This window comes from Ammodytes marinus (genome assembly GCF_949987685.1).
Source record: "Ammodytes marinus genome assembly, chromosome: 5".
Taxonomy (NCBI): domain Eukaryota; kingdom Metazoa; phylum Chordata; class Actinopteri; order Uranoscopiformes; family Ammodytidae; genus Ammodytes; species Ammodytes marinus.
This window is the reverse complement of record NC_137234.1, coordinates 283449-308448: the sequence shown is the minus strand read 5'-3', so window position 1 is coordinate 308448 and position 25000 is coordinate 283449. Positions and strand designations below refer to the sequence as shown.

At 41.3% G+C, this 25000-nt stretch overlaps 2 protein-coding genes across 4 annotated transcripts in view; both read left to right on the top strand.

Annotated features, from left to right (window-relative positions):
• lsm14aa (LSM14A mRNA processing body assembly factor a) overlaps positions 1-3165 on the top strand; it is a 10786-nt gene extending 7621 nt beyond the window's left edge. For 2 of the 3 annotated variants that reach the window (XM_080027440.1, XM_080027438.1), the window contains exon 10: positions 757-3165. In XM_080027440.1, the coding sequence (XP_079883566.1) occupies positions 757-780 (24 nt within the window). In that variant the 3' untranslated portion in view covers positions 781-3165. The remainder of the gene's footprint in view (positions 1-756) is intronic. The other variant, XM_080027439.1, reaches the window with a different exon arrangement.
• Positions 3166-6863: 3698 nt separating this feature from the next.
• Positions 6864-25000, top strand: part of gpia (glucose-6-phosphate isomerase a) — a 28129-nt gene continuing 9992 nt past the window's right edge. The window contains exons 1-8 of the mRNA XM_080028031.1: positions 6864-7124; positions 10676-10766; positions 12892-12960; positions 14983-15102; positions 15943-16026; positions 22483-22629; positions 24042-24113; positions 24342-24386. Coding sequence (XP_079884157.1) covers positions 7006-7124; positions 10676-10766; positions 12892-12960; positions 14983-15102; positions 15943-16026; positions 22483-22629; positions 24042-24113; positions 24342-24386 — 747 coding nt within the window. The 5' untranslated portion in view covers positions 6864-7005. The remainder of the gene's footprint in view (positions 7125-10675; positions 10767-12891; positions 12961-14982; positions 15103-15942; positions 16027-22482; positions 22630-24041; positions 24114-24341; positions 24387-25000) is intronic.

The following is a 25000-nucleotide window of genomic DNA, read 5'->3' as shown; positions in this document are numbered from 1 at the left end:
GTAAGTACTGGGTCAATAAGAGACGTTTAAACTGTGGGTGACTCTGGCTCAGGTGGTAGAGCGGGTTGGCTGATGATCAAAGGGTTGGAGGTTCGATCCCCGCCCTGCCACTTGTGTCATGGTTGTTGTGTCCTTGGGCAAGACACTTCACCCACCTTGCCTCGTGTGAATGTCGATAGTTAGCCTGCTGCTATCGGTGTATGAATGTGTGTGTGAATGGTAACGTGGGAAAGGAAAACAGGTCTCCCTTGTAAAAGAGTCTTCGGTCTCAATGGGATTTACCTGTAGAAATAAAGGTTAAAAAAAAAAAAAAAAACACTGTTTCATAGCTGCCGTTTCTGGTGTTTTTGTCATGGTTTTAATTGTCACTTTTAGTATAAAAACAATGCCCCAAAAACGACTCTAAAAAGTGCCAAAAAAGCGCCAACAGTAAGTAGAAAAAACTGTTGGAAAAAGACAGAAAGAGAGAGAGCCATTTATCAGCAGAGAGGGCAAACTGACAACGTTTCAACACAGTGCTTGATAGGCGTATCTTGACGCTTTTTATTTTTTTGCCAAAAATCGGCACTAAAAAAACTGTTGGAAGAAACACTAAAGTCCATAAGCAATGTTTCTAAATGGTTTTACATTTGGCTCACACCGCCCCCCTCTGACGCAGGTTATTTCTATCCAGATACAGATTTACTCTGTAGTTTGTTAAATATCTTGTTTTTGACCGCAGTTCTCCCCCGTCTCTCTCTGTCCCGTTTGCCCCAGCAGGACAGCAAAGTGGCCGCGTAGCCCCAAGATGGCCGCGTAGCCCCAAGATGGCCGACCAGAGGAACTCCTTTCTGCTCCACGCTTCAACGGGAGAAACCAAGAATTTGTCTTTTTGACTTTAAAATAATGAAGATTTATTTCCACTAGTATATTTGTCCCCACAGTGCCGGGGAGGGACTGCCTGCCTGATGCCAACACACAGTTTATCAATCCAGTGTAAATACACAGCCCAGGCTCTGTAAATGGGCATGTTGCTAACCACAACAGTCCACATCTCTTCAGAAGGTTCAAATGATTATGTATGAACGGCAGATTTCAGTTGGTAATATTTTTGTTTCTTCCCTTTAAAGGTGCAGTCAGTGATTCTGGAGAACGCTTGTTGACAAAATCACTTTTGGTCTAAATCAGTGAATATCTCCTCATGATCCACTACCTGTCTGTACTGTGTGTGTGCGCTGGACAAATCCGGTGTTAGAAATACACAACCTAGGCTCTGTAAACTGGCATGTGGCTAGCTATGGTGGGCCCCTTTGTTTACATACCAGTTTACAGAGCCTAGGCTGTGTATTAACACTGGATTTTTTGTTTCAGAGCACACACAGTACAGACAGGTAGTGGATCATGAGGAGATATTCACTGATTTTGACAACAAGCGTTCTCCAGAATCACTGCCTCTACCTTTAGCTTGTATCTAAACTTATTTTATGAGCCGTGGCGGTCACACACGAGACTCGCTGACAAAGCTTTATTTACACTTTACCCGGTTAACGTAACACACCAAACACACACACACACACACACACACACACGCTCTCACCTTTCAGACATGTTTCTACTGTTGCATAGGACACATTTTGTTTCTGTAGTCAACCTGCACACTGTCACAGTAACATCTCTTTATCTATCTCTCTATCTATCTCTCCATCTATCTCTCCATCTATCTATCTCTCCATCTCTCCTGCCATTCTTAAAGCAATAGTTCAACATTTAATATTTAATAATTTAAGTTTTTTTGTTCAATTTTGAAATTTTCGGGTTCAAGACAAAGCAATGACAGAAACCATTCCTTTATGCCTAACTCTTTTCAGATGCAGACAGACAGACAGACAGGCAGACAGACAGACAGACAGACAGGCAGGCAGGCAGGCAGACAGACAGACAGACAGACAGACAGACAGACTATCATGAAACTAACTCCCCACATAGACAGACAGACAGACAGACAGACTTACTATCATGAAACTAACTCCCCACATAGACAGACAGACAGACAGACTTACTATCATGAAACTAACTCCCCACATAGACAGACAGACAGACAGATAGACAGACAGACTTACTATCATGAAAATAACTCCACACATAGACAGGCAGACAGACAGACAGACAGACAGACTTACTATCATGAAACTAACTCCACACATGTCATAGAAGGTTTTAGGTTTACAGAGGACTTTTAGAAAACGCTGATTTCTTGTTTGAAAAACACAGAGTTAGAGGAATGGTTTCTGTCTGAAGCTGAAAGTAAATGTTTTGAACTGTTCCTTTTTAAGTCAAAGCACTTGTTAGTTTTCACCTTAAAACACTTATTTACGCACTTATAACTTCCGCAGCTTTTTCAGTGTTAAACGCGTAGGTGTAACATTTAAAAACGTTAGCCTACGGAGCTAATGCTAACGTGAAGGTTGTTACCGCCACACATGGTTCACAGGTCATTTATTTATCTTTCTTCCTGGTGCTTCAAGATGCTGCAAGTTTAAAGGTGCTACAAGGAACTTTTAAATATTTCTGAAACAGTCTCATTTCTCCTCTGATGATCATAGATAACATGTAACAGCAAAACGAGACCATCAGCGCAAAGAATGCTATTTTTATATAGTTTTTCTTAATGCCTTTGTCATGGGTATATACGCTCACCCAGGAACAACAGCTGGCGTAGTAAAACCACTACCGCTTCTGTCCAAAGGGGGGCGCTAGAATTAACGCAAAGTTCCTCGTAGCCACTTTAATAAACACGTACAAGAATTCAAATCTATATTTAACAAGTTAAAGCTTCCAAGCAGAATATTACGGAAGATTTAAAGTGAAGAAAAAACATTAAAATTAAGTGAAATACAAATTCATTTCTGTATGTTTCATTTGTATGTCTGTCAGTCAATGAAATGTTAAATGATAAGTTATTTAGCTTTGGTCTTAAAGGGCCACTGTGTAGTTTCAGAAGAGAGGATTTGTTTACATTCACAGAGCCTGCAGTTAGTTAACTAAACATATTTTCTCTACATATAATTCTTAGTATTGAATAATTCTATCATCATAAATCAAATAATTTTGAGGAACCTGGAACCAAATGTAAGACTAGAATATGCTATGAGGAATAAATATTTCTGAAACATGCCTTTGTCATGGGTACACTCACCCAGGAACAACAGCTGATATAGTAAAAAAACACTACTGCTTTTGTCCAAAGGGGGCGCTAGAATGAACAAAAGCTGAAAGTTCCTCAGAGCACCTTGACAGAACTGGGCAGAAGTTTTTAACGTCTAAAAAGTCTTTCTATGTTCCAGTGATGTCCAGCAGGGAGCAGCAAACTATCATTGCAAAGTCTCAAATCTTTTCCTACATTTGATTTGATTTTAATTTTATTCCAGACACAGAGAGAAAACGGTCCATAATACAATACAGAAACAGTAGAAAAAAGACAAACAACAATGAAAAAGACTAAAAAAGACTACAGCTGTCAGTTCCACACTACACAAAGAGTGTTCAGATATTAGCATATAGGCTAAAGCGCCAATGGTTTACAGATGGAACATGAGGAATTAAGCCCCAAAAAAATATCAAAAGAAAATCTTAGAAAATGGACAAACCTGGTTTTTAAAAATCGGCTTCCCTACTGTGTCGGAATTTTACTTTAATGTTGAAATTGTGAAGAGAAAAACATGATAATACTTATTAAAGCTTTAGAAGGAAAAGTATTTTTAACGTGTTACTTAGAGCTTGTTTTGTGGCACTTTAAGTCTTCTGTAGCTGCTGGATTTTGCACTTTTTTCTCAGAAATTATTCCAGATATTGTTCCTCACTCATACAGTGTGTTCAGTTGTTGCTTTACTTCTCCTGCTGTGCATCCAAGCATTGTCAAGGCTTTAAAAAATGGATCCTCAACTTGTCCACTCGCTCTGCATTTAAGCTGTAGTGCGTAACTTTTGCCTATAAATGAGAGCCCAAGAAATGTTTCAGTTGTTGATTCTACTGCTAAGGAAAAAACCTGGACGTACAGCAGAAGGTATAAAATCCATGTGCCATCACTGAAGGCTTTATGCACCAACAGTGTTACTCAGAATTTCTCATGGGGGCGACAGAAATTACGCACTATAGCTTTAATGTGGACAGATCGCTATAGACACAGGAAGTTATAAGAAGAAGAATAATACACCAGGAGAACGAGCTAGCAACAAAGATTTTTTTCGCAATATTCAAACTTATTTTTGAGCTTTTGAAGGATTTGGGTGAATTGCGACTGACGCTATTTTGGCCTGACATTATTTAAGAACTTACAAACTTAATATTTATCTGATTGCTTAAGAAATGTTCAATTTGTCCATTTTTTGGTGACAGAAGTTGCTCAGAAATATTGCTGTTCATTTGTAGATCTGTCCTGAGATTGTATCCAGTGAACTAATACTGTAATGTCTATAATGATAACTGACATGTGGGGGGAAAAAAATTAGATGGATTTTCAGATTGTTAACAAGTCAGAATGTCAAAGTATCAACAGAGAAAAGAAAGAATTGAGCTTAAATTCACTTTTTATTTTATTTTTTTTATTGAACAGGGATTTTTTTCCTTTTTTTTGCACATGAAATCACCAAGAAAAAGTCAAAAAGCTGAGAATAAAGTTATTATTTCAAGATGAATGTCTTTTGAGGTGAAATCAAAACAGCGACTCTGGTGACGTTTTAAAGATATTCACTGATTACAACTTCTGGGATGAATAACTCACAAGCAAAAAGATATTAAAACAAATGCTGCGTCTAATAGTTTGGTCAAATGTGCTTTTACACAATTTTGGGGATTTTTTATTATTATTTTTATGGGAAAAATGTCAAATATGCTAAAAAAATATATAATTAAAAAATCTCCCAAAATGAAACAGGATTTCCAGACTCTGCTGCTGTAGAAATGTAGAAAATAAGACTTTTTAAAATCTCTATGTAGATTTTCGGGACACTCTTCCTCTTACCCTAGCGAGCACAGCAGTCTCTCTCTACACACTGCTTTGAGCTTCTCCGCCCCTCCCCCCCCCCCTGCTGCAAACCCCACTCCGTTGTAATTGGTTACCTTCCTTCCAGCAGCGGGAAATTTTCAGGAAGGTGGGGGCATGCAGCCGGAGCTTGCCTGAGCGGCAGCATTACCATACATGGAAACATGACAGAAACGACCCGAGCGTGACAGAAACTATCCAGAAATTTGAACGAGTTCGGCTCGACCGGCTGCCATAGTGTTTAGTGCTCTGCATAGCCACCCCAGACGGTCAGCAGGGAATACGTCGATATGCATGTACGTAATTATTTGATACTCTAGTATGGTTAAACATGTCTATAAATCATTATAACAACGTTTATAGGTCATAAAAGTCGAAAAGTATCATAGGTCCTCTTTAACTGACGTTGAGAGCTGCTTTTCAGACCGGTCTTTTCATGGACTATTGGGCGATTCAACTAATTAAGCTTTAAACTATTTAATAATAACTTAATCCAGCAATAAATGTATCGATTAAAACACTATAAATTGCTTTATATATTGGCATTAGAAGATGTTTATATAAACTCTTAAGTAAATACATTAATCACAATATAACTTGTGTTCTAAATGGTAATGTTGAAGTAAAAACTAAAGGCTGACACAGAACGCCACATGTTTATGAGCTGGTAAATGTGATTATCTTTGTTATATTTCCTCTTTGGGTTTTAAAATGCATTGTTTAAATTAAAGGAATTCAAAAACTCACCTTAAAGCTGCAGTGTGTAGAATTTTGGGTTTTATTTCCTAGCAGATTTTGTAGAAAGTAATTATAATATCCATAAGTACATTTAATTTAGTGCATAATAGCTGAAAAACATTTTTTGAATTATTTATTTTTTCCCTTAGAAAGGGTCTCATATATGTCCATATTTCTGCATATTTTGGACCAAGGCCTAGTGCCGCCATCTTGAAAGTGTCATAGTTGGAATGTTATCAGGTGCATTGTTTAAAATTTAGAATTGTTCTTGTCCTTGAAGGCCACTGTAGCTTCTGTTATTATTCAAAAGGGGTGGGGTTACCCAGGGAGCGTTGCATTCTAGAACTTTGTAGAACTTTCTTGATGATGTCATATTACACACTGCACCTTTAAAGGAATGAAAAAACTTGTGTTAATGTTGATGTTATTTGTATATGTTTTATCACAGGCCTGTTTACTGCATTTGGTGTGGAGCGCTTTGTGACTTATGAGCTCCTGTAAGGCGCTACACAAATAAATACGTAATATTATTATTATAGAAGAGAAAGAAAGATTAGAATGGGAACGCTGGGCATCATCACCTATTACAGTCTGTGGTACAAAGTATTGGCATTAATCTGCCTCCATACACACACACACACACACACACACACAGAGAGGGAGAGACACACACACAGACAGAGGGAGAGACACACACACACAGAGGGAGAGACACACACACACAGAGGGAGAGAGACACACACAAATACAAAGAGGAGACACACGTACACACATACACACACAAAAACATCTCCCCATTGTGTGTGTGTGTGTGGGGCCCACACACACACACACACAATGGACCTATTATTACACACACACACACACATACACACAACCAACCATCTTTTTACATAACTCAACCCTATGGCCTGGTTTTTGGTTTGGCACTGATCTGCCCTCATACCCAGATAGACGCATCAAATGAAATGAAACCAATGAAACGTGCTGACGTCACTCACATCCATCCATCCCAGTCCTGATGTGACGTCACTGGGCGGAGTGAGCGCTGATTGGCTTAGAGAGGACAGTACCCAGTCAGCTGTTCAGTAGCGTCTGTCTCTTTTGGCCTGGTCTCCTTCGCACCCTCTGAGGCAGCGCATTGCTCACTGCTAACACACACCGAGAGCAGTTAATACAATTAACAGGACCAATTCGTTTAATTTAACAGCCATTTAGGCTACGTACAATCAGAGTATTTTGCAAAGATGGCGCTGACTAAGGACCCAAACTATAAGAAGCTGGAGCAGTGGTACAAGGCGAACGCGGGGAGTCTGAACATGCGCGAAATGTTTGACTCTGACAAGGGCAGGTTCAACACATTCAGGTGAGGAGCGCGTGTGTGTGTGTGTGTGTGTGGGTGTGTGTGTGTGTGTGTGTGTGTGTGTGTGTGTGTGTGTGTGTGTGTGTGTGCGCGCGCGCGCGCGTGCGTGTGTGCGTGCGTGTGTGTGTGTGTGTGTTCATAAAGTGATGGAGATTTAGATGGTGGTGGGGAGGGGCACAGGACTGATATTCCAGATAAGAAACGTGCTTAAAGCTAGCCTAGACCCTTTATGGTTTAAATGCCATTTGAATAGAACAATCCTTGAATGGAAAATCCCCACTATGAATGCATTACTCCAATTAAATAACCTTCAACTTAAAGTTTAGAAAATTCTTGATTTTTAAAATATTCAATGTTTGAAATGTGCTGAAAATGTGAAGATGCTGGGTTAGGGTCAGGGGTGGGTTTTCTGCACATAGACCTGTCTGTCTGATTGATTTAGGGACCGTCAATAAAATACTGTTCGGTTTACATAATTATATTTTCTCAATAACTTCCTCCTGACTTGGACATAGACATAGTTAACACATGAAAATAATAATTCAAAAAAATTCATTTTGCTTGATAAAGTGTAATTCTTACATTTTACACACAGATGACGTGTGGTGAATAAAGGGATGAAGATTTAGATGGTTGCAGGGGTGTTGGGCCCTGTGAAAAGATATTGGGCGACACACCTCGTCATTAGGCACAAGACTCATATTCTAGATGAGAAATGTGCTTGAAACTAGCCTAGGTGTCAATATAATAGCATAATTTATGAAAGGAACATTCCCAACGTGACTCCATAGCCTAAGTCCAAATAAGTCGCTCGGCCTTATAACTTAAATATAGATCACCTCTAAAATTGAAATAATTGAACATTAACACCAATATTATCACGTCTTAGATTAAATAGGCTAACAAACCATATTTAATATTTTGCATGTGCTTGAACGCTTAAAACATAACGGCTGAATCTCTTATAGTTTTATCATGAGCTGCTCTATTGGAGAAACTACAATGTTTAAAGCTAGAGTGCATAACTTCTGTCGCCCCCATGAGGAATTCTGAGTAATAATTACAACAACACTGTCTGTGCATCTACATGAGGTTATTTCTTTATACCTTCTGCTGTACGTCCAGGTTTTTAATTAGCAGTAGAATCAACAACTGAAACATTTCTTGGGCTCTTCTTGGGATTTTTCTGAGCTCCTGCACCAGTGTCAGGGGAGGGAGGGGGGAGAGACACCAGTTTGTAAACGCTGCCATACTGAGAAATACAGAGAGAGTTTTGTGGAGCTGATAATAGGCTTAATCAACTTTGTGTCAACTCGTTTGGCGATGGCTTGAATGTAACATACATTCATTTAGGCCTAATATATAAATGTTACACACTAGAGCTTTAAACACCTTTTCCACTATCACGTTTTGATTGATTTGCCCCTCAAGTGATTTAGTAAAACGTGACACATGTTGCACGCGCCCGTTCACTCATAATACAAATGTTTTTTTATTTTTATTTTCCCGTAAAACACTTAAAATATCCAACATTCCCTCTCAAGGTCACAGTGTCATGTTACTGGCTGTTGTATTGGTTCATAGTTCCGGGGTTTGAACGAGGCCTCATAAATCCTCGGGCTCGCGTTAGCTGTCAGTCCGACATCACTGCTTCCATTATCGGACAGTGACTTCCGTGTAACAGGTTATTTGACCAAACGTGTAAAAAATGTTAATAAACCCTAAAATTGAGAGTAAAATGATTGGTTTATGTAGCCTGGGTTTCTTTGGTGCCATATTAGCGCTTCAGAATAATGTATTTATGTGTAAAACGTGAGTTAATAGCGGCTACATATGAGCTAACGCCAAGTTACATTGAACCTGTTGATGAAGCTAACCTACCAGCAGTTTTCAATGTAACCAAGTGTTAGCATAAACATTAGCTCGTCTGTAGCCGTTTTTATGTATTCTGTCGCGTTGACATGGCAAACAATACACTCAGTCGACATAAGCTAATAGTTTAAACCTCACTTTAAGGTTTTATTAAACATTTTACATGTGTGGTAACGTGTTTTTTCGTCCTATAATCGCGGCTACACACGAGCTAATGCTATAGCTAAATTACATTGACCCTGATGAACGCTAAAGCTAACTAGCCGTGTGTTAGCTTACCATCCATTGCTAGCTGTGTGTTAGCCGTCTGAGGAGGGGTGTGTGCGGGGCAGAGACCTGTCCGATAATGGGCTCATAGCCTGAGTTTACTCGGTTCATTTTCACATGAGCCATAGACTATAGGCCTATATGATTAAAATTCGTTTTAATTCAATTAAATTAGCGTGAGTGAGCTTCATTTGTGGTCAGGCACATTCAAAAACAGCACAAGCCACTTGAACAATAGGCTAAATAAATAGTCAATAATATTCCAGGAGAATAAATTATTTAAATTAAAAAGACTAAAAGAAAACACTTAAACTCTTCAAATAGACGGCTAACATAACGCAGCCTGTCTCCAGCTCGTTGGTTAAGGGATGTACACGTTTATCAGAGGGATAGGGGGGTGGATGAAAGTGATGTAGGCCGAATCTTAGCCCCCACTAACGGGGAGTTTCCCTTTCGGTTCACCGGGTCTATGGATGCTACGTGCGGGGCTGCATGTGCTGCAAGGCGGCGACTCATCACACTGCAGAGGGGGGAATATATTAAAGCTGCAGGCAGTGATTCTGGAGAATACTTGTTGTCCAAATGACTTTATGGGGGGATAAAATCAGTGAATATCTCCTAATGATCTGCTATCTGTCTGTACTGCGTGTGCCTACTTGTGTTTCTCTTTTACTTTTCCTTATAAAGCATTGTTTAACCCAAGACTAAAGAATGTCATTGCCAGCAGATGCACTGTAGGCTAATTGTTGTGCATTTGACAGTAAAACAATCTTGAATTTAGCTATGGCCCCTTTGTTTACACACGCCAAACATATTTATAGGCCTATTATATCACAATGCACATAAACTACCTCATATGAAATGATCATTGGCATGTTACACCACCTAATCTAAACCCATATCCATTCTACCAGGCCTATTGATATATGATTCATATTTCTCTGGTGATTTATCTTTAAACGTTTGTGTCACAGCAAAACTAATAGATAATATAGCCTGTGATTGTTATTGCTGTCTTTTAAAATATATTTTACAGACATACACACACACACACACACAGATAGGCCACACACACACACAGTTACACACACACACACACACAGTAACAGACACACACACACAGTAACAGACACACACACACACACACTGTAACACAGACAGACAGACAGACAGACACACACACACAGTAACAGACACACACACACACACTGTAACACAGACAGACAGACACACACACACACACAGTAACAGACACACACACTGTAACACAGACAGACACACAGTAACAGACACACACTGTAACACAGACAGACACACACACACACACTGTAACACAGACAGACACACACAGGCCTATGATATGTTTGTTATTGCTGTTGTGTGATATAATATCTCTCTAAATGTTTGATTGACAGCACGACTCTGAAGACTGACGATGGAGACATTCTGCTGGACTACTCCAAGAACCTCATCAACCAGGAAGTCATGGACATGCTGTTTGCCATGGTAACACGCACGCACGCACTCACGCACGCTGTAATTAGCACAATAACACACACACATGCTGTAACAGACACACACAGCAGTGGTTTAATGCGCCCTTAGCTCAGTTCATATTAATAGCCTGAGCTTCTGTCAATCTGTTGCCTCGTCAGCCAGATCTCCATCAGCTGTGACACAAACAGGCTTCACTGCACGGACAGACAGACAGACAGGCTCCTAACCCTAAACACAGACAGGTACCTGCTTCACTGCACAGACAGACAGGTACCTGCTTTACAGGTGTACCTGTGTGTTGACATGTGTATGTACCTGGTTAAAGGTGTGTGCAGCATAGGGGATAGCCTATAATACATACAGACAGGGCAGGGCAGCTTTCTGACTTCAGGTCCCTATCACTCAGTGTGTTTACATGCAGACTCATAATTGGGTAACTAAACGAATAAGACTTCAACAGGACTTTTAAACTGCATGTAAACACCTTTATCCGATCTACTTCGGACACAAATCGGCACAATAACGGACAAGAGAAGTCGGATAAGAAAACCTAGCATAGTGGAGACAGCCATGCATCGGACATTTATCCGATTCCTGAAAGGCCATGTATACTCAGACAAGTGACACGGTCCATTAGAGTGTCTAGTTCGATGTCTTAATCCAATCTAGTTGTGCCATGGAAACGCACTGAGAGAATTGGAAAGTCACTATGTATAACGCCTGAGTTCTAAGAAGAATGCAGATGGTTTAAATAACTGGGATTCCATTTACTTTATCATCCCGTTAAGATATCAAACCAGTCGTTAGGTACCGGGTGGATCAGGGACTTTCTCATTACACTCTACGGTTCAGGTTTGTGTTTTACATGTTGATCTGTTCATGACTAACAAGCTGCAGCTCTGAGGCTAAACAAACTGCTCCTTCCATTCAGCCACAGAACACTGAACACTGCTGTAATGTTCAGACTTCATAAGTATCAAAGCCCTAAAGATATACTGACAGTAGACATTAGGCTTTATTTAAACACTGTCCATGCGTTAGTGGTGATGGTGACTTTATCTATCGACTGTTCACTGGACATTTCTCTAGTCTCAGTCAGTGTTTGGTGACACAAACAAGCTTCATATGCAGGTACCTGCGCTTAACCGTAACCCTGTGTAGGTACCTGCTTAACAGGTGTGTCTGTGTTAACATGTGAATGTACCTGGTTAAAGATGTATGCAGCCATCTTTTTTCATCTAGTTTAATAAAATGCATAATGTTCACATGAACCTGGTCTGAATCCTGTTGCTCAGAGATCCAGTAAAACAGGAAGATTTCAGCTGTTTAGCGTGTGTGTGTGTGTGTGTGTGTGTGTGTGTGTGTGTGTGTGTGTGTGTGTGTGTGTGTGTGTGTGTGTGTGTGTGTGTGTGTGTGTGTGTGTGTGTGTGTGTGTGTGTGTGTGTGTGTGTGATCAGTATCTCCTCAGCTCAATGTCTTCCTTTGTCCTTAACATGTTGACATGTGTGAGAATGAGGAAACTGAGTTTACAACAGTTTCCTGGTTACGACGAGGAAAAGGAAGTGTAGTCACATTCTCACTGTTGATGCAACAACACAGCTGCTGTTGATAAATCAGACCTGATGAAATGTCTGACTGTGTGTGAGAGTTTGTGTTGGCGAGAAATGCCCGAATGAGAACTTACTTCCGGGAAGATTTTGTATATGGATCGATAGGATACTTTTCCTACTCAACCGCCCCACAATGCATTGCCTCTTTTCAAACCAGATGTTTTTTTTTATTTTCTTATTCTTTACTGCTACAGGATACTTCAGTGTGGGTGACTGTGGTTCAGGTGGTAGAGCGTGTCGGCTGATGATCAAAGGGTTGGAGGTTCGATCCCCACCCTGCCACCTGTGTCATGGTTGTTGTGTCCTTGGGCAAGACACTTCACCCACCTTGCCTCGTGTGAATGTCGATAGTTAGCCTGCTATCGGTGTATGAATGTGTGTGTGTGAATGGTAACGTGGGAAAGGAAAACAGGTCTCCCTTGTAAAAGAGTCTTCGGTCTCAATGGGATTTACCTGTAGAAATAAAGGTAAACAGTTCATGTGTTCATGTGTTGGTGTGTAACCTGTTGTTTGTCATGTTTCAGGCGAAGTCTCGTGGAGTGGAGGAGGCCAGAGAGAAGATGTTCTCTGGAGACAAAATCAACTTCACTGAGGTAACCACATTAATAAGTAGTTAGCAGTCCCCTCCCTCGTCACCACATTAATAAGCAGTTAGCAGTCCCCTCCCTCGTCACCACATTAATGCACTGCGGTCTGTGTTCATGTGTCCCTGTGTCTGTGTGTTAATGTGTTCATGTGTTCTCTGGAGACAAAATCAACTTCACTGAGGTAACCACATTAATAAGCAGATAGCAGACCCCTCCCTCGTCCCCACGTCACCACATTAATGCACTGTGGTCTTCAAGCAGCGAGTTATCTAGCATCATCTCAGATCCATAAGTGTGATAAAACATGATAAAAACAGACATTGGGAAGGATTTTTACCTGCTCCGCCATTGTAGACGCATACACATTTACCCATCTGTCGCTCTGGCGTGCACCGGCAGTGAGACCATGAGTGAGACGGGTGTCGGTTTGTAGCGTTCTCTCTTCTGATTGGTTATCAGTAGTGGTTTCACAGAAAAGTTTATTTGACGATTACATGCAGAGCGAGTGACTGAGAGATCGGCTTTATGAAACGCGCACATTATATACGTGAGAGATATAAGAGCGATTTTACACTTATATTAACATAAATAAACCGCTCACTTCCTCTTTAAAGGAATACTGAGAGGAGGAAACCACTCAAGGCAATGGAAGGTTACTATTAGGAAACATGGTTTACACACACTGACGCTCATATTGCAGCAGGAGGCAGCTGGTTATCAGCAGTGAAGGATGAAGCAATAAGCAGACAAAAGCTAAACAAACACACACTCTCACACACACACATGCTCTCACACACACACACGCACGCACATGCTCTCACACACACACGCACACAGTCGTTTGTTTTGCACCAGCTCACCGTGACTTTGCAATTTGAAAAAGCTTGAAGATTTGAGGAGAATTTAAATCAATAAATCAGCTGATCACTGATTATTCTGTCTGATTCATTACAAGTCTTTTTTAGTTGATAGAATGTCAACACCAGCTCACAGGACACACACACATTTACTATAGATATTAACACACACACATTTACTATAGATATTAACACACACATTTACTATAGATATTAACACACACACATTTACTATAGATATTAACACACACACATTTACTATAGATATTAACACACACACATTTACTATAGATATTAACACACACATTTACTATAGATATTAACACACACATTTACTATAGATATTAACACACATATTTACTATAGATATTAACACACACACATTTACTATAGATATTAACACACACACATTTACTATAGATATTAACACACACATTTACTATAGATATTAACACACATATTTACTATAGATATTAACACACACACATTTACTATAGATATTAACACACACACATTTACTATAGATATTAACACACACACATTTACTATAGATATTAACACACACATTTACTATAGATATTAACACACACATTTACACGTCACATTAAAAGGAGCTAAGTCCGTGTGCGTCTTGTGTGTTTGCATATGTCATATGTGTAAATGTGTGCGTTTAGGGTTGTGTGGTGTTGTGTGTGTGTGTGTGTATATATTAATGTGTGTGTGTGTGTGTAATGACTCTGTATATATATCTAATGTCTCTCTCTCTCTGTCTGTCTCTCTGCATAGGGTCGTGCAGTGCTGCATATTGCTCTGTATATAATGTGTCTGTCTCTCTCTAATGTCTGTCTCTAATGCCTGTCTGTCTCTCTCTAATGCCTGTCTGTCTCTCTCTCATGCCTGTCTGTCTCTCTCTCATGCCTGTCTGTCTCTAATGCCTGTCTCTCTCTGCCTGTCTCTCTCTCTACAGGGTCGTGCGGTGCTGCATGTCGCTCTGTATATAATCTGTCTGTCTCTCATGCCTGTCTGTCTCTAATGCCTGTCTCTCTCTCTGCCTGTCTCTCTCTCTACAGGGTCGTGCGGTGCTGCATGTCGCTCTGTATATAATCTGTCTGTCTCTCATGCCTGTCTGTCTCTCATGCCTGTCTCTCTCTCTGCCTGTCTCTCTCTACAGGGTCGTGCGGTGCTGCATGTCGCTCTGCGTAACCGCTCCAACACTCCCACTCTGGTGGACGGGAAAGACGTGATGCCTGAAGTCAACCAGGTCCTGGACAAGATGAAGGCTTTCTGTCAGGTACATATACTGGCTGTGTTCGGAAAGCCATACTAGCGTCCTACATCCTACATACTCACCATCTATATACTGCATACTGTCTACTCAAAGATCGATTGTGTATGTGAGGTGCGTCGAAAAGGTTTTCAGTTGAAGTATACTCAAGCAATGAAGAATTTCTTCTTCTTCTTATAAGATTCAGGCAGTTAAGACGCTGTTTAGCGTGTAACCGCCCTCTACAGGTTAGATATTGAACTAGATTTTTACAGTCCTGTGTTCATCATCTGTGTTTTAGACCTCTTGTTTTATAATTCTTTTTTTTTATAGAGCTTTCTGTCAGGTACATAGAAGTAACATTATACTCTAAAGGCCTTTGCACAACGGCCGTGTTTTATTTGTGGGATTAATTTGGCCGTTAATAATAATTACCGAACGTATATAGAGTCAATACAAGCTTCCACATCAGTGCTGTCATTTCACTTTGTGAAAATTGCAGCTTTTTATTTTTCAGACAGTTTTTCTAGAACGTCGCTTGAAGCTTCACATTCCAAATGATTGGCTTTTACGTTCCGTTTATTCGCGTTGCGCCCGGTGTGCAATGGCCTTAAGTATGTTACTGTTTACAGATGGGCTTGTTTACAGACCCTTTTACAGAGCCTAGGCTGTGTATTAACACTGGATCATACACAGTACAGACAGGTGGCAGCTCACAGACAGGTAGCAGCTCATGAGGAGATATTCACTGCTCTCTTCCTGTCTCACTGCTCTCTCTCCTGTCTCACTGCTCTCTCTCCTGTCTCTCTCTCTCTCCTGTCTCTCTCTCTTCCTGTCTCTCTCTCTTCCTGTCTCTCTCTTTTACAGAAAGTTCGTAGCGGCGACTGGAAAGGCTTCAGCGGGAAGAGCATCAAGGACGTAGTGAACATCGGCATCGGGGGATCAGACCTGGTGAGTGTGTGTGTGAGTCACTGTGTGTGTGTGTGTGTGTGTGTGTGTGTGTGTGTGAGAGTGTGTGACTGACAGTGTGTGTGTGTGTGTGTCACTGTGTGAGCCTGTGTGAGAGAGATTAGTTTTAATCATACCACTTTGAATGGCCTTGTGTCTGTATTGTGCTATATAAATAAACTTGCCTTTTATGATCAATGATTTATCATGTAACCCGTCAACCTCTCGTCTTAGTCATAACACAACGGTTGTTGTAGAACATTCTTCACACACACACACCATAAGTACACTGTTGTTATAATGCATTCAGAGCCCTGGGTGTGTGTGTGTGTGTGTGTGTATCTCTGTTTGTGTATATAAACCTATGTATGTGTGTGTGTGACTGCGTTCTAAATTCTGTGTGTGTGTGAGACTGCGTTCTAAACTGTGTGTGTATGTATAAACCTGTGTGTGTGTGTGTGTGTGTATAAACCTGTGTCTGTATATATGTATGTGTATGTGTGTGTGTGTGTTATTATGGTGCCTTCATGGACTATGATTGAAGCGGCAAACCCTATGTTTGCTCTTCTGGTTCCTTTAGGCAGAGAAAGTCTGACACACGTCCTTGTTGTAAGCACACACAGAGATCGTTTCATTTGATGTTGAGTGTGATTTATTACACGAAACTCCGGTTGACTTTCCAATAAAAAACATAAACAGCTCAAAACAATGTCACTGATAAGCGGCCCAAACAGGGTTCTTATTATACAAAAAACAATACTTTTCTATGTGAAATAATATGAGGTAATGCGTGAGCGTGAGCGTGAGCGTGGACGTGGTCAAAAAACTGTTGGCTCTCTGCCTTCCAACCTGAGTGAAAGCAAAGTCCCTCCCCTATAAGGTAGAGCACGACACCACAGGTGACACACATTACCAATCACCACATAAGCAAGATGCGCTGATATACATATGAATAAACATGATTAATATTCACACACTTACTAATTCATAAATCATAATTTGCCATAAACTAAAAATGTATTTCCTTAAAATATATTAAACACAAAAAATCTCTAAATGGCTCCAACATACCGGCCCCTAATTGTGATGTTACCACAAAACAATTACTTAAATTAACTATATGGAGCCAGGTAAGTACAAATATTAATCAATTAAGTCCTTCAAAAATATGTCAAGTAACTTTACACTAACACATCACACCCAGCTTAAATATCAAAATTCACTACGACACAATTTACATAATCCCCACTTGAATTCCCCCCAAAGTTCATGTTGCATGAATGTCTCTTAGGCAGGGATAACCAGTCCAGTGAACGCGGAGTTCATGTATGCAAGGAAGGTGTGTGCAGGGCCATTTGTAGAGGGGCATGTATGTGTGTATGTGTGTATGTGTGTGTATGCACAGTGGCATTCTTCATGTAATTAAGCTCAGTTTTCAGCTTCCAAAAGCAAGCAGAGCTTATCGATGGGCCTTTGCAGCGTGTTCGTCTTTGTTCGGACTAGAACACTTCGGACGAGACCTTTGGGCCCGGGAAAAGTCTTTACTACACGGCCAAGGGGCCATGAGTTCCTTGGTGCAGTCTCATCTACGATGACCACCACATCGTTGATGTTGAAGTTTCTTCTGGTGTTAGTCCACTTTTGGCGTTGCTGCATGAGTGGCAGATATTCCTCTGCCAGAACAGATCTGCGATGTATTGGACTTGTTTCCATCTCTTCTTCTTCTTCTTCTTCCTCTTCTTCTTCTTCTTCGTCCAATTCTTTCTCAACCTTCTTGTCGTTTTCTGTCTTTTCTTCACTTCCATTTCCCAAACTTTTCTTTTCTTTCTCTTCCTCTCGCCGACATCTGACATCTCCGCGTCTTCATCTTCCTTCTCTGCCATGGCGTCGTACACCTGAACTCTCATCTCATCTCTATTCTTCTCGTCAATGTTTTCTGTGCCGTCAACGTTGGAGTCCTTGAGCTTTTCTTCATCCTCCTCTTCCTCTGGTACTCCTTCCAGAGCATTACCCAGGACTAAGTTCTCCATCCGTGCCAAATCCAGCAGCGCTTTACCGCACTCGTCCGCCGTGTTTCCATACTGTTCTGCTAGCATGCCGCCGGCGTCCTGCAGGGCGCTCACTGCCTCCACCACCTTGGCTCTGTGACTTTCAGGCACTGTTGTGGGTACCTTCTCTGCGTAGCCTTTCTGCAGCACATTTTCCATGAAGACCTTGTATTCTTCAGCATAGGTAAAGTCTCTCTTGAATTTCCCAGCCAGGTTCAATGTCCGCTGCAGTGCCACATTGTAATTATTTGGCATGACTAGCTCTTTTTCTCGAAACGGCAGGGGCAAGGTGTAATGTCCACTTTCAAATGCTTTAGAACTTTGGGCCAGCTCCATAAATCTCCTGTCCTCACATGACATCTCTTTCCTTTCCTCAGATTCCTTTTCTGGGAACTCTTGGTTGTACTGCCTGAGTAGCAGGTCCTTCAGATTTTCCATTGAAATGCGATTGACTGTCATTGATGCTGTATGTTTATCCATTGCAGATGAAGACTTGAGGGGCCCATTCACCACCCATCCAAGAAGTGTCTTCACTGCGTATGGTCCATTACTCTGGCTGTTAATTATCTGCCAGGGTTCCATCGCTTTAGGAACATTCATTCCTATCAACATTTCAATGTCAGCATCAATCTCTTCCATTTGGATTCCACAGAGGTAAGGCCATTTTCTGAGTTCTGATTGGGTGAGTAGGTTTTCCTTTGAAACAGGGATTTTAGCTTGTGTGTAAACTTCAGGTAGGTCAATAAATTCATTTCCATCTAGGTTGCCAACTTCCAGTCCTGTGATCTCATAACAGCTCACATTGTTTTCCTGTCCCATCGTCTGCAGCAGAATGTCAGTTTTGCGTCCGGTCACATTCAGTTGGTTCATTAGCTTTTCAGTGCAGAATGTGGCCGAGCTTCCCGGATCAAGGAAAGCGTAAGTTTGAATGCACTTACTTCCTTTTGCAGCTTTAACTTGAACTGGAACAATAGCGAGAGCACATTCTTTACCGGCCCCTGTAGCATCATCAGCCGACACTTGTACACTGTTTATTGATGTCTGCTTTGGTGCTGGGGAATTGCGGTTTAGCAGGGGTTCCTTATCTGAGGTTCTTGTGTCAATATGTAGCAGGGTTGGATGTTTCCGCTGACATGTTTGGCAGTCTAGTTTTGTCTTGCAGTCTTTGCTCATGTGACCCTTCTTTAAGCAACCAAAGCAATATCCATTTATTTTCAAACATTCCACCTTTTCGTTGTGTGGCTGTGATTTAAACTTGAGGCAGTCCAGTAGTGTATGCTTGCCTTCACAGAAACAGCAGACAGCTGAATTAGCAGCATTAAAGTTGGTGTGTTGTTGCCCTTTAAATGCATACTGTCTGTTGTCTTGTTTTCCAGGTGTTGCCACAGCTGTCACAAATGTACTTCTGCTTTTGAGTGTCCTTATTTCAGTGCTCCTGTTATTTGGGGATATTCTTTGAGCAGGAGTTGGGTCTTTAATATCACCAAATGCAGGGTGCAGTAAGATGTTAGCTTGATTTTCAATAAATTCAACAACATGTCTGAAATTAGCCCGCATCTTTCTTTTCTGAAATTCCTCATATGCTCTTGACCGCCACCTCTCTCTAAGCTTGTAGGGAAGCTTGGATACAATGAGCTTTAAGGTGGATGTCACATCCAGCTCATCCATGTACTCCAAGTCCTGCATGGCGTTGTGGCATTCCCTCAAGTATAGAGAATATGCCTGAAGTGCATTCCCATCCTCCGCTTTAATAGCTGTCCAGTTCAGCGCTTTATTCAGATAAGCATTTGCAATCTTCATCTCATCACCAAAATGTTTTGGCAACAGTTGCATTGCTTCTGAATATCCTCTTCGTGCATCCATGTGCATACAGCTACGAACAAGGTCTCTGGCCTGACCTGCTGTAAACTGTTCAAGAAAGTAGAGCCTATCCTGTGAGCTACTTGTCTTGTCCTCTATTAAGTATTTGAATGCATGCATGAAAGGTTGGTATGATAGTGGATCACCTTTAAACACTGGCACTTCTCTTTTAGGCAATAGAGACAGATTTTGTTGCATTATCATGAGCTCAGTGATATCCCTTTGACTTTTAACCATTGTGCTGATGTTTTCATGAGTGATATGACTGGTTGCAGGGTTTTCCAGGTGTGGGGTTGGAGCCCTTGTTGTCACTTGAGAGCTATTATGAATGCCACCAACCGTTCTCTGTAGTGGAGTTTTAGGCACAGCACCTAATTGAATGAATTCCATAGCAGATGTGTCTGCAAATGTTTGTTCCACATTTTCCTGTTTGCTTGTTCCCTCAAAATATTCATTCATAGCATCACCATCAGACTCTGTTACATTTGGGTTTAGGAGCACTCTTATTTTTGCATCTGCTGCTGCAATTTCTCCATCCAGTTCCACCTTTTCCATTTTTGATTTGATTAAAGTTTCCTGCAACTGGAATGAATGTTGCTGCAACTGCAATGAATGTTTTTCCTTTAATGCAGCAGATTTTGCCTCCAGAGCTGCTTTCTCAGCTGAAGCCAGCCGAGCAGCAGAAGAAGTGGTTGATGCAGTTGTTCTCCTTGAGATATTTGATATGCTGTCCAGTGGGTCAACCTTTAACTGTGCACTCTGTTCCCTTTTCCATGTTTTAACCTCATATGTTAGGTAGTTGAAGTTCATCACTCTGGGCTCATACCAGTCCAGAGTGTCAGTTTCTTTTTCCTCTTCTGATAAGAGCTCTTGAACAGCAATGTGCACCTTGTTAAACTCATCCACAGCTTGTTTGAATATATACATAGATTTATCAACATCATCAATATTTTCCCCTTCAGTCATCAAGGCTTTTGTTTCGTGCATTCTCCTTGTGCACACTCCCAGTTTCCCTCTGCGTGTCGCAATCAGAGATTTTAAGAGATCATCCGCTTCCGCGGCCGTTTTAAGTTCAGACATTGTCCCGTTTTATTGTAGTTTGATTTATTGATTTCCTTTTATTAGATCGCTTCCTTATTTATTTTGCTCCGTTCGCTTTTCCACCGCGTCCGCGGGATGCGCGTTCACACAGAGCTTCTGTTGCCACTTTCCCTTTTGTCACTTTTTTTTGTTTAGCAATCGCATCATAGTTCATATCAAACAGACAGTTAGAACGGGGCTTTAAACGCGGATCTCATCCGCACATCCAAATTCACAAGTGCTTTTATAGTGCACGGCTCATCCATGGGTTTTTTTACTCACGGCTTCCAAACGAGCTGCGCGCGCCCGTCTTCCTTGTTCCTTTGTCCTCCAAAAGTTTGTCAGACTCGTGGAGTTTTTTGACTGTGAAGCGGCAAACCCTATGTTTGCTCTTCTGGTTCCTTTAGGCAGAGAAAGTCTGACACACGTCCTTGTTGTAAGCACACACAGAGATCGTTTCATTTGATGTTGAGTGTGATTTATTACACGAAACTCCGGTTGACTTTCCAATAAAAAACATAAACAGCTCAAAACAATGTCACTGATAAGCGGCCCAAACAGGGTTCTTATTATACAAAAAACAATACTTTTCTATGTGAAATAATATGAGGTAATGCGTGAGCGTGAGCGTGAGCGTGGACGTGGTCAAAAAACTGTTGGCTCTCTGCCTTCCAACCTGAGTGAAAGCAAAGTCCCTCCCCTATAAGGTAGAGCACGACACCACAGGTGACACACATTACCAATCACCACATAAGCAAGATGCGCTGATATACATATGAATAAACATGATTAATATTCACACACTTACTAATTCATAAATCATAATTTGCCATAAACTAAAAATGTATTTCCTTAAAATATATTAAACACAAAAAATCTCTAAATGGCTCCAACAATGATCATGTAATGTTATTGTGATGTGTTCAGGGCCTTCTAAAGTGTGTTGGTTTGTGTGTGTGTGCGTGTATCTGTTTGTGTATATAAGCCTGTGTGTGTGTGTCCAGGGCCCTCTAACGTGTGTGTGTGTGTGTGTGTGTATCTGTGTGTGTATATAAACCTGTGTGTGTGTGTGTGTGTGTGTGTGTGTCCAGGGCCCTCTAACGTGTGTGTGTGTGTGTGTGTGTGTATCTCTGTTTGTGTATATAAACCTGTGTGTGTGTGTGTGTGTGTGTCCAGGGCCCTCTAACGTGTGTGTGTGTGTATCTCTGTTTGTGTATATAAACCTGTGTGTGTGTGTGTCCAGGGCCCTCTAACGTGTGTGTGTGTGTGTGTGTCCAGGGCCCTCTAACGTGTGTGTGTGTGTGTGTGTGTCTCTGTTTGTGTATAAACCTGTGTCCGTCCGTCCGTCCATGGCCCTCTAACGTGTGTGTGTGTGTGTGTGTATATAAACCTGTGTGTGTGTGTGTGTCCAGGGCCCTCTAACGTGTGTGTGTATCTCTGTTTGTGTATATAAACCTGTGTGTGTGTCCAGGGCCCCCTCATGGTGACTGAAGCCCTGAAGCCGTACTCGGCTGACGGACCAAACGTTTGGTTCGTCTCAAACATCGATGGAACTCACATGGCAAAGACTCTGGCCAAGCTCTGCCCTGAGACCACACTGTTCATCATCGCCTCGAAGGTAAGACAGGGAGGGAGGGAGGGAGGGAGGGAGACAAACAGGGAGGGAGACAGGCAGGCAGGGAGGGAGGGAGACAGACAGGGAGGGAGACAGGGAGGGAGGCAGGCAGGGAGGGAGGGAGGGAGGGAGGGAGGGAGGGAGACAGGAGACAGGAGACAGGAGACAGGGAGGGAGACAGACAGACCCTGGCTAAGCTCTGGCCTGAGACCACACTGTTCATCATAGCCTCTAAGGTAAGACAGTGTTGGGAATTCATAAGGGGTAGATTTGGTCAAAGTCAAGAATATTATTAATTTCAAGGAAATTATAATGTTAAGAAAAATTGTTAATTAATGATCAATTAAATTAGTCAAGCTAATCAAATTACTTATTAATACCTACGGAGCACCACCCTTTGAAAAAGGGAACTTTGAATCAAATCAGAAAAACAGTCTCATAATGTTAAAGGGATTTATCTTGAGAATGTCAAAGTTGGTTACAATGTACATTTAAGATAATGAAGGAGTGAATATTCGAGCATAGACCTTATCTACCAGCAATTAGTGAAATACAAGACACAAATATCACAGACACTGCTTCTTAAAATCAAAATGTAAGGGTTTATTTACTTAGGTAAGTTGATTAAAACGATACACATAAGTCAATAACCATAAACTAATCTAATATAAGAAAGCAGACATAACACAAGCAATAATAAGAACAGTTTAGAATCAAACCCACAGGCTATAGTACATGTGTATGTACTACTGTGTGTGTGTGTGTGTGTGAGCGTGTGTGAGCGTCAAAAAGAAAGGGGGGTGGACCATGGGGTGGACACCGCCCAAAGCCAAAAATGGCGGACAGCTTGTGACGTTTTCGTCACGTGAAGGGGGTCACCGATGGCGACGCAATCACGTGGCGGAGACGTCCTAACTGTGACGTGTGACGTTAAAGTCACGTGAACGGGTCAGCGCTCGCGACCCACTCAATTTAACTTTGGAAACCACAGAAGTCAACGCTCATATGCTTAACAATCGCGACGCAAATGTAAGAATATGTGTTGGTGTGCGGATGTACAGAGTTTGAATAAAGAGAGAGAAAGAAAGAGGAGATCAAGTAAAAGCTCGCCACTTTCAGTGCCGTTAGTTGTTCACCTTGATGTATAGCCTACAGTCATTCAGTCTGTGAGTGGTCTCACAAAACTGATGCTGCTTCGGAGTTATCAGAGGGGAACAGCTGATCTGGCACGTAGCGACAATCGCAACAATCAAACATCTCCCGGAAAGCGGGAGGAAAAACCACAGTGAGCAGTTAGGCAATTATTATGAAAACACACACACACACACACAGTCAAAAACACAGACACACAAACTCCAGATTCTGTGGATGTGAACTCAGTTTTCAGCTTCTCTACTTTGTGTCGTGTGTTCCAGACCTTCACCACCCAGGAGACCATCACCAACGCAGAGTCAGCCCGGGACTGGTTCCTGCAGACCGCCAAGGACGTGAGTCTGTGTGTGTGTGTGTGTGTGTCTGTGTGACTGTGTGTGTGTGTGTCTGTGTGTCTGTGTGAGTGAGTCTGTGTGTGAGTGAGTGAGTCTGTGTGTGTGTGTGTGTGACTGTGTGTGTGTGTGTGTGTGTGATGTGAGTGCAGAACATATTCTATAAAGTTCATGTTATGCCCACATATTTCTCTGAAGGTTTCACTCATCTTAATGTTTCTTCTTCTCCAGAAATCTGCGGTGGCCAAACACTTTGTGGCTCTTTCCACCAACGCAGTGAGTATCACACTTTATATTTACTGCTCAGAGAAACACCCATCTCTGTGTTAGCTCTATTCACACTTTAAAGGTGCAGTGTGTAATATGACATCATCAAGAAAGTTCTACAAAGTTGTAGAATGCAACGCTCCCTGGGTAACCCCACCCCTTTAGAATAATAACAGAAGCTACAGTGGCCTTCAAGGACAAGAACAATTCTAAATTTTAAACAATGCACCTGATGACATTCCAACTATGACACTTTCAAGATGGCGGCACTAGGCCTTGGTCCAAGATATGCAGAAATATGGACATATATGAGACCCTTTCTAAGGGAAAAAATAATAATTCAAAACATTTTTCTCAGCTATTATGCACTAAATTAAATGTACTTATGGATATTATAATTACTTTCTACAAAATCTGCTAGGAAATAAAACCCAAAATTCTACACACTGCAGCTTTAAACTACAGCTCAGAGAAACCTTTTCTTTGTACATGTGAAAGTGACATTCTGACAATAAACTGCTCCACACATTTAAATGTTTCCTTCTATAATATAATCATAATTCATATTTCCTCTCCTCAGAAACTCAAACTGTTTTCACTCTCTAACATGTTCCATTGATCCA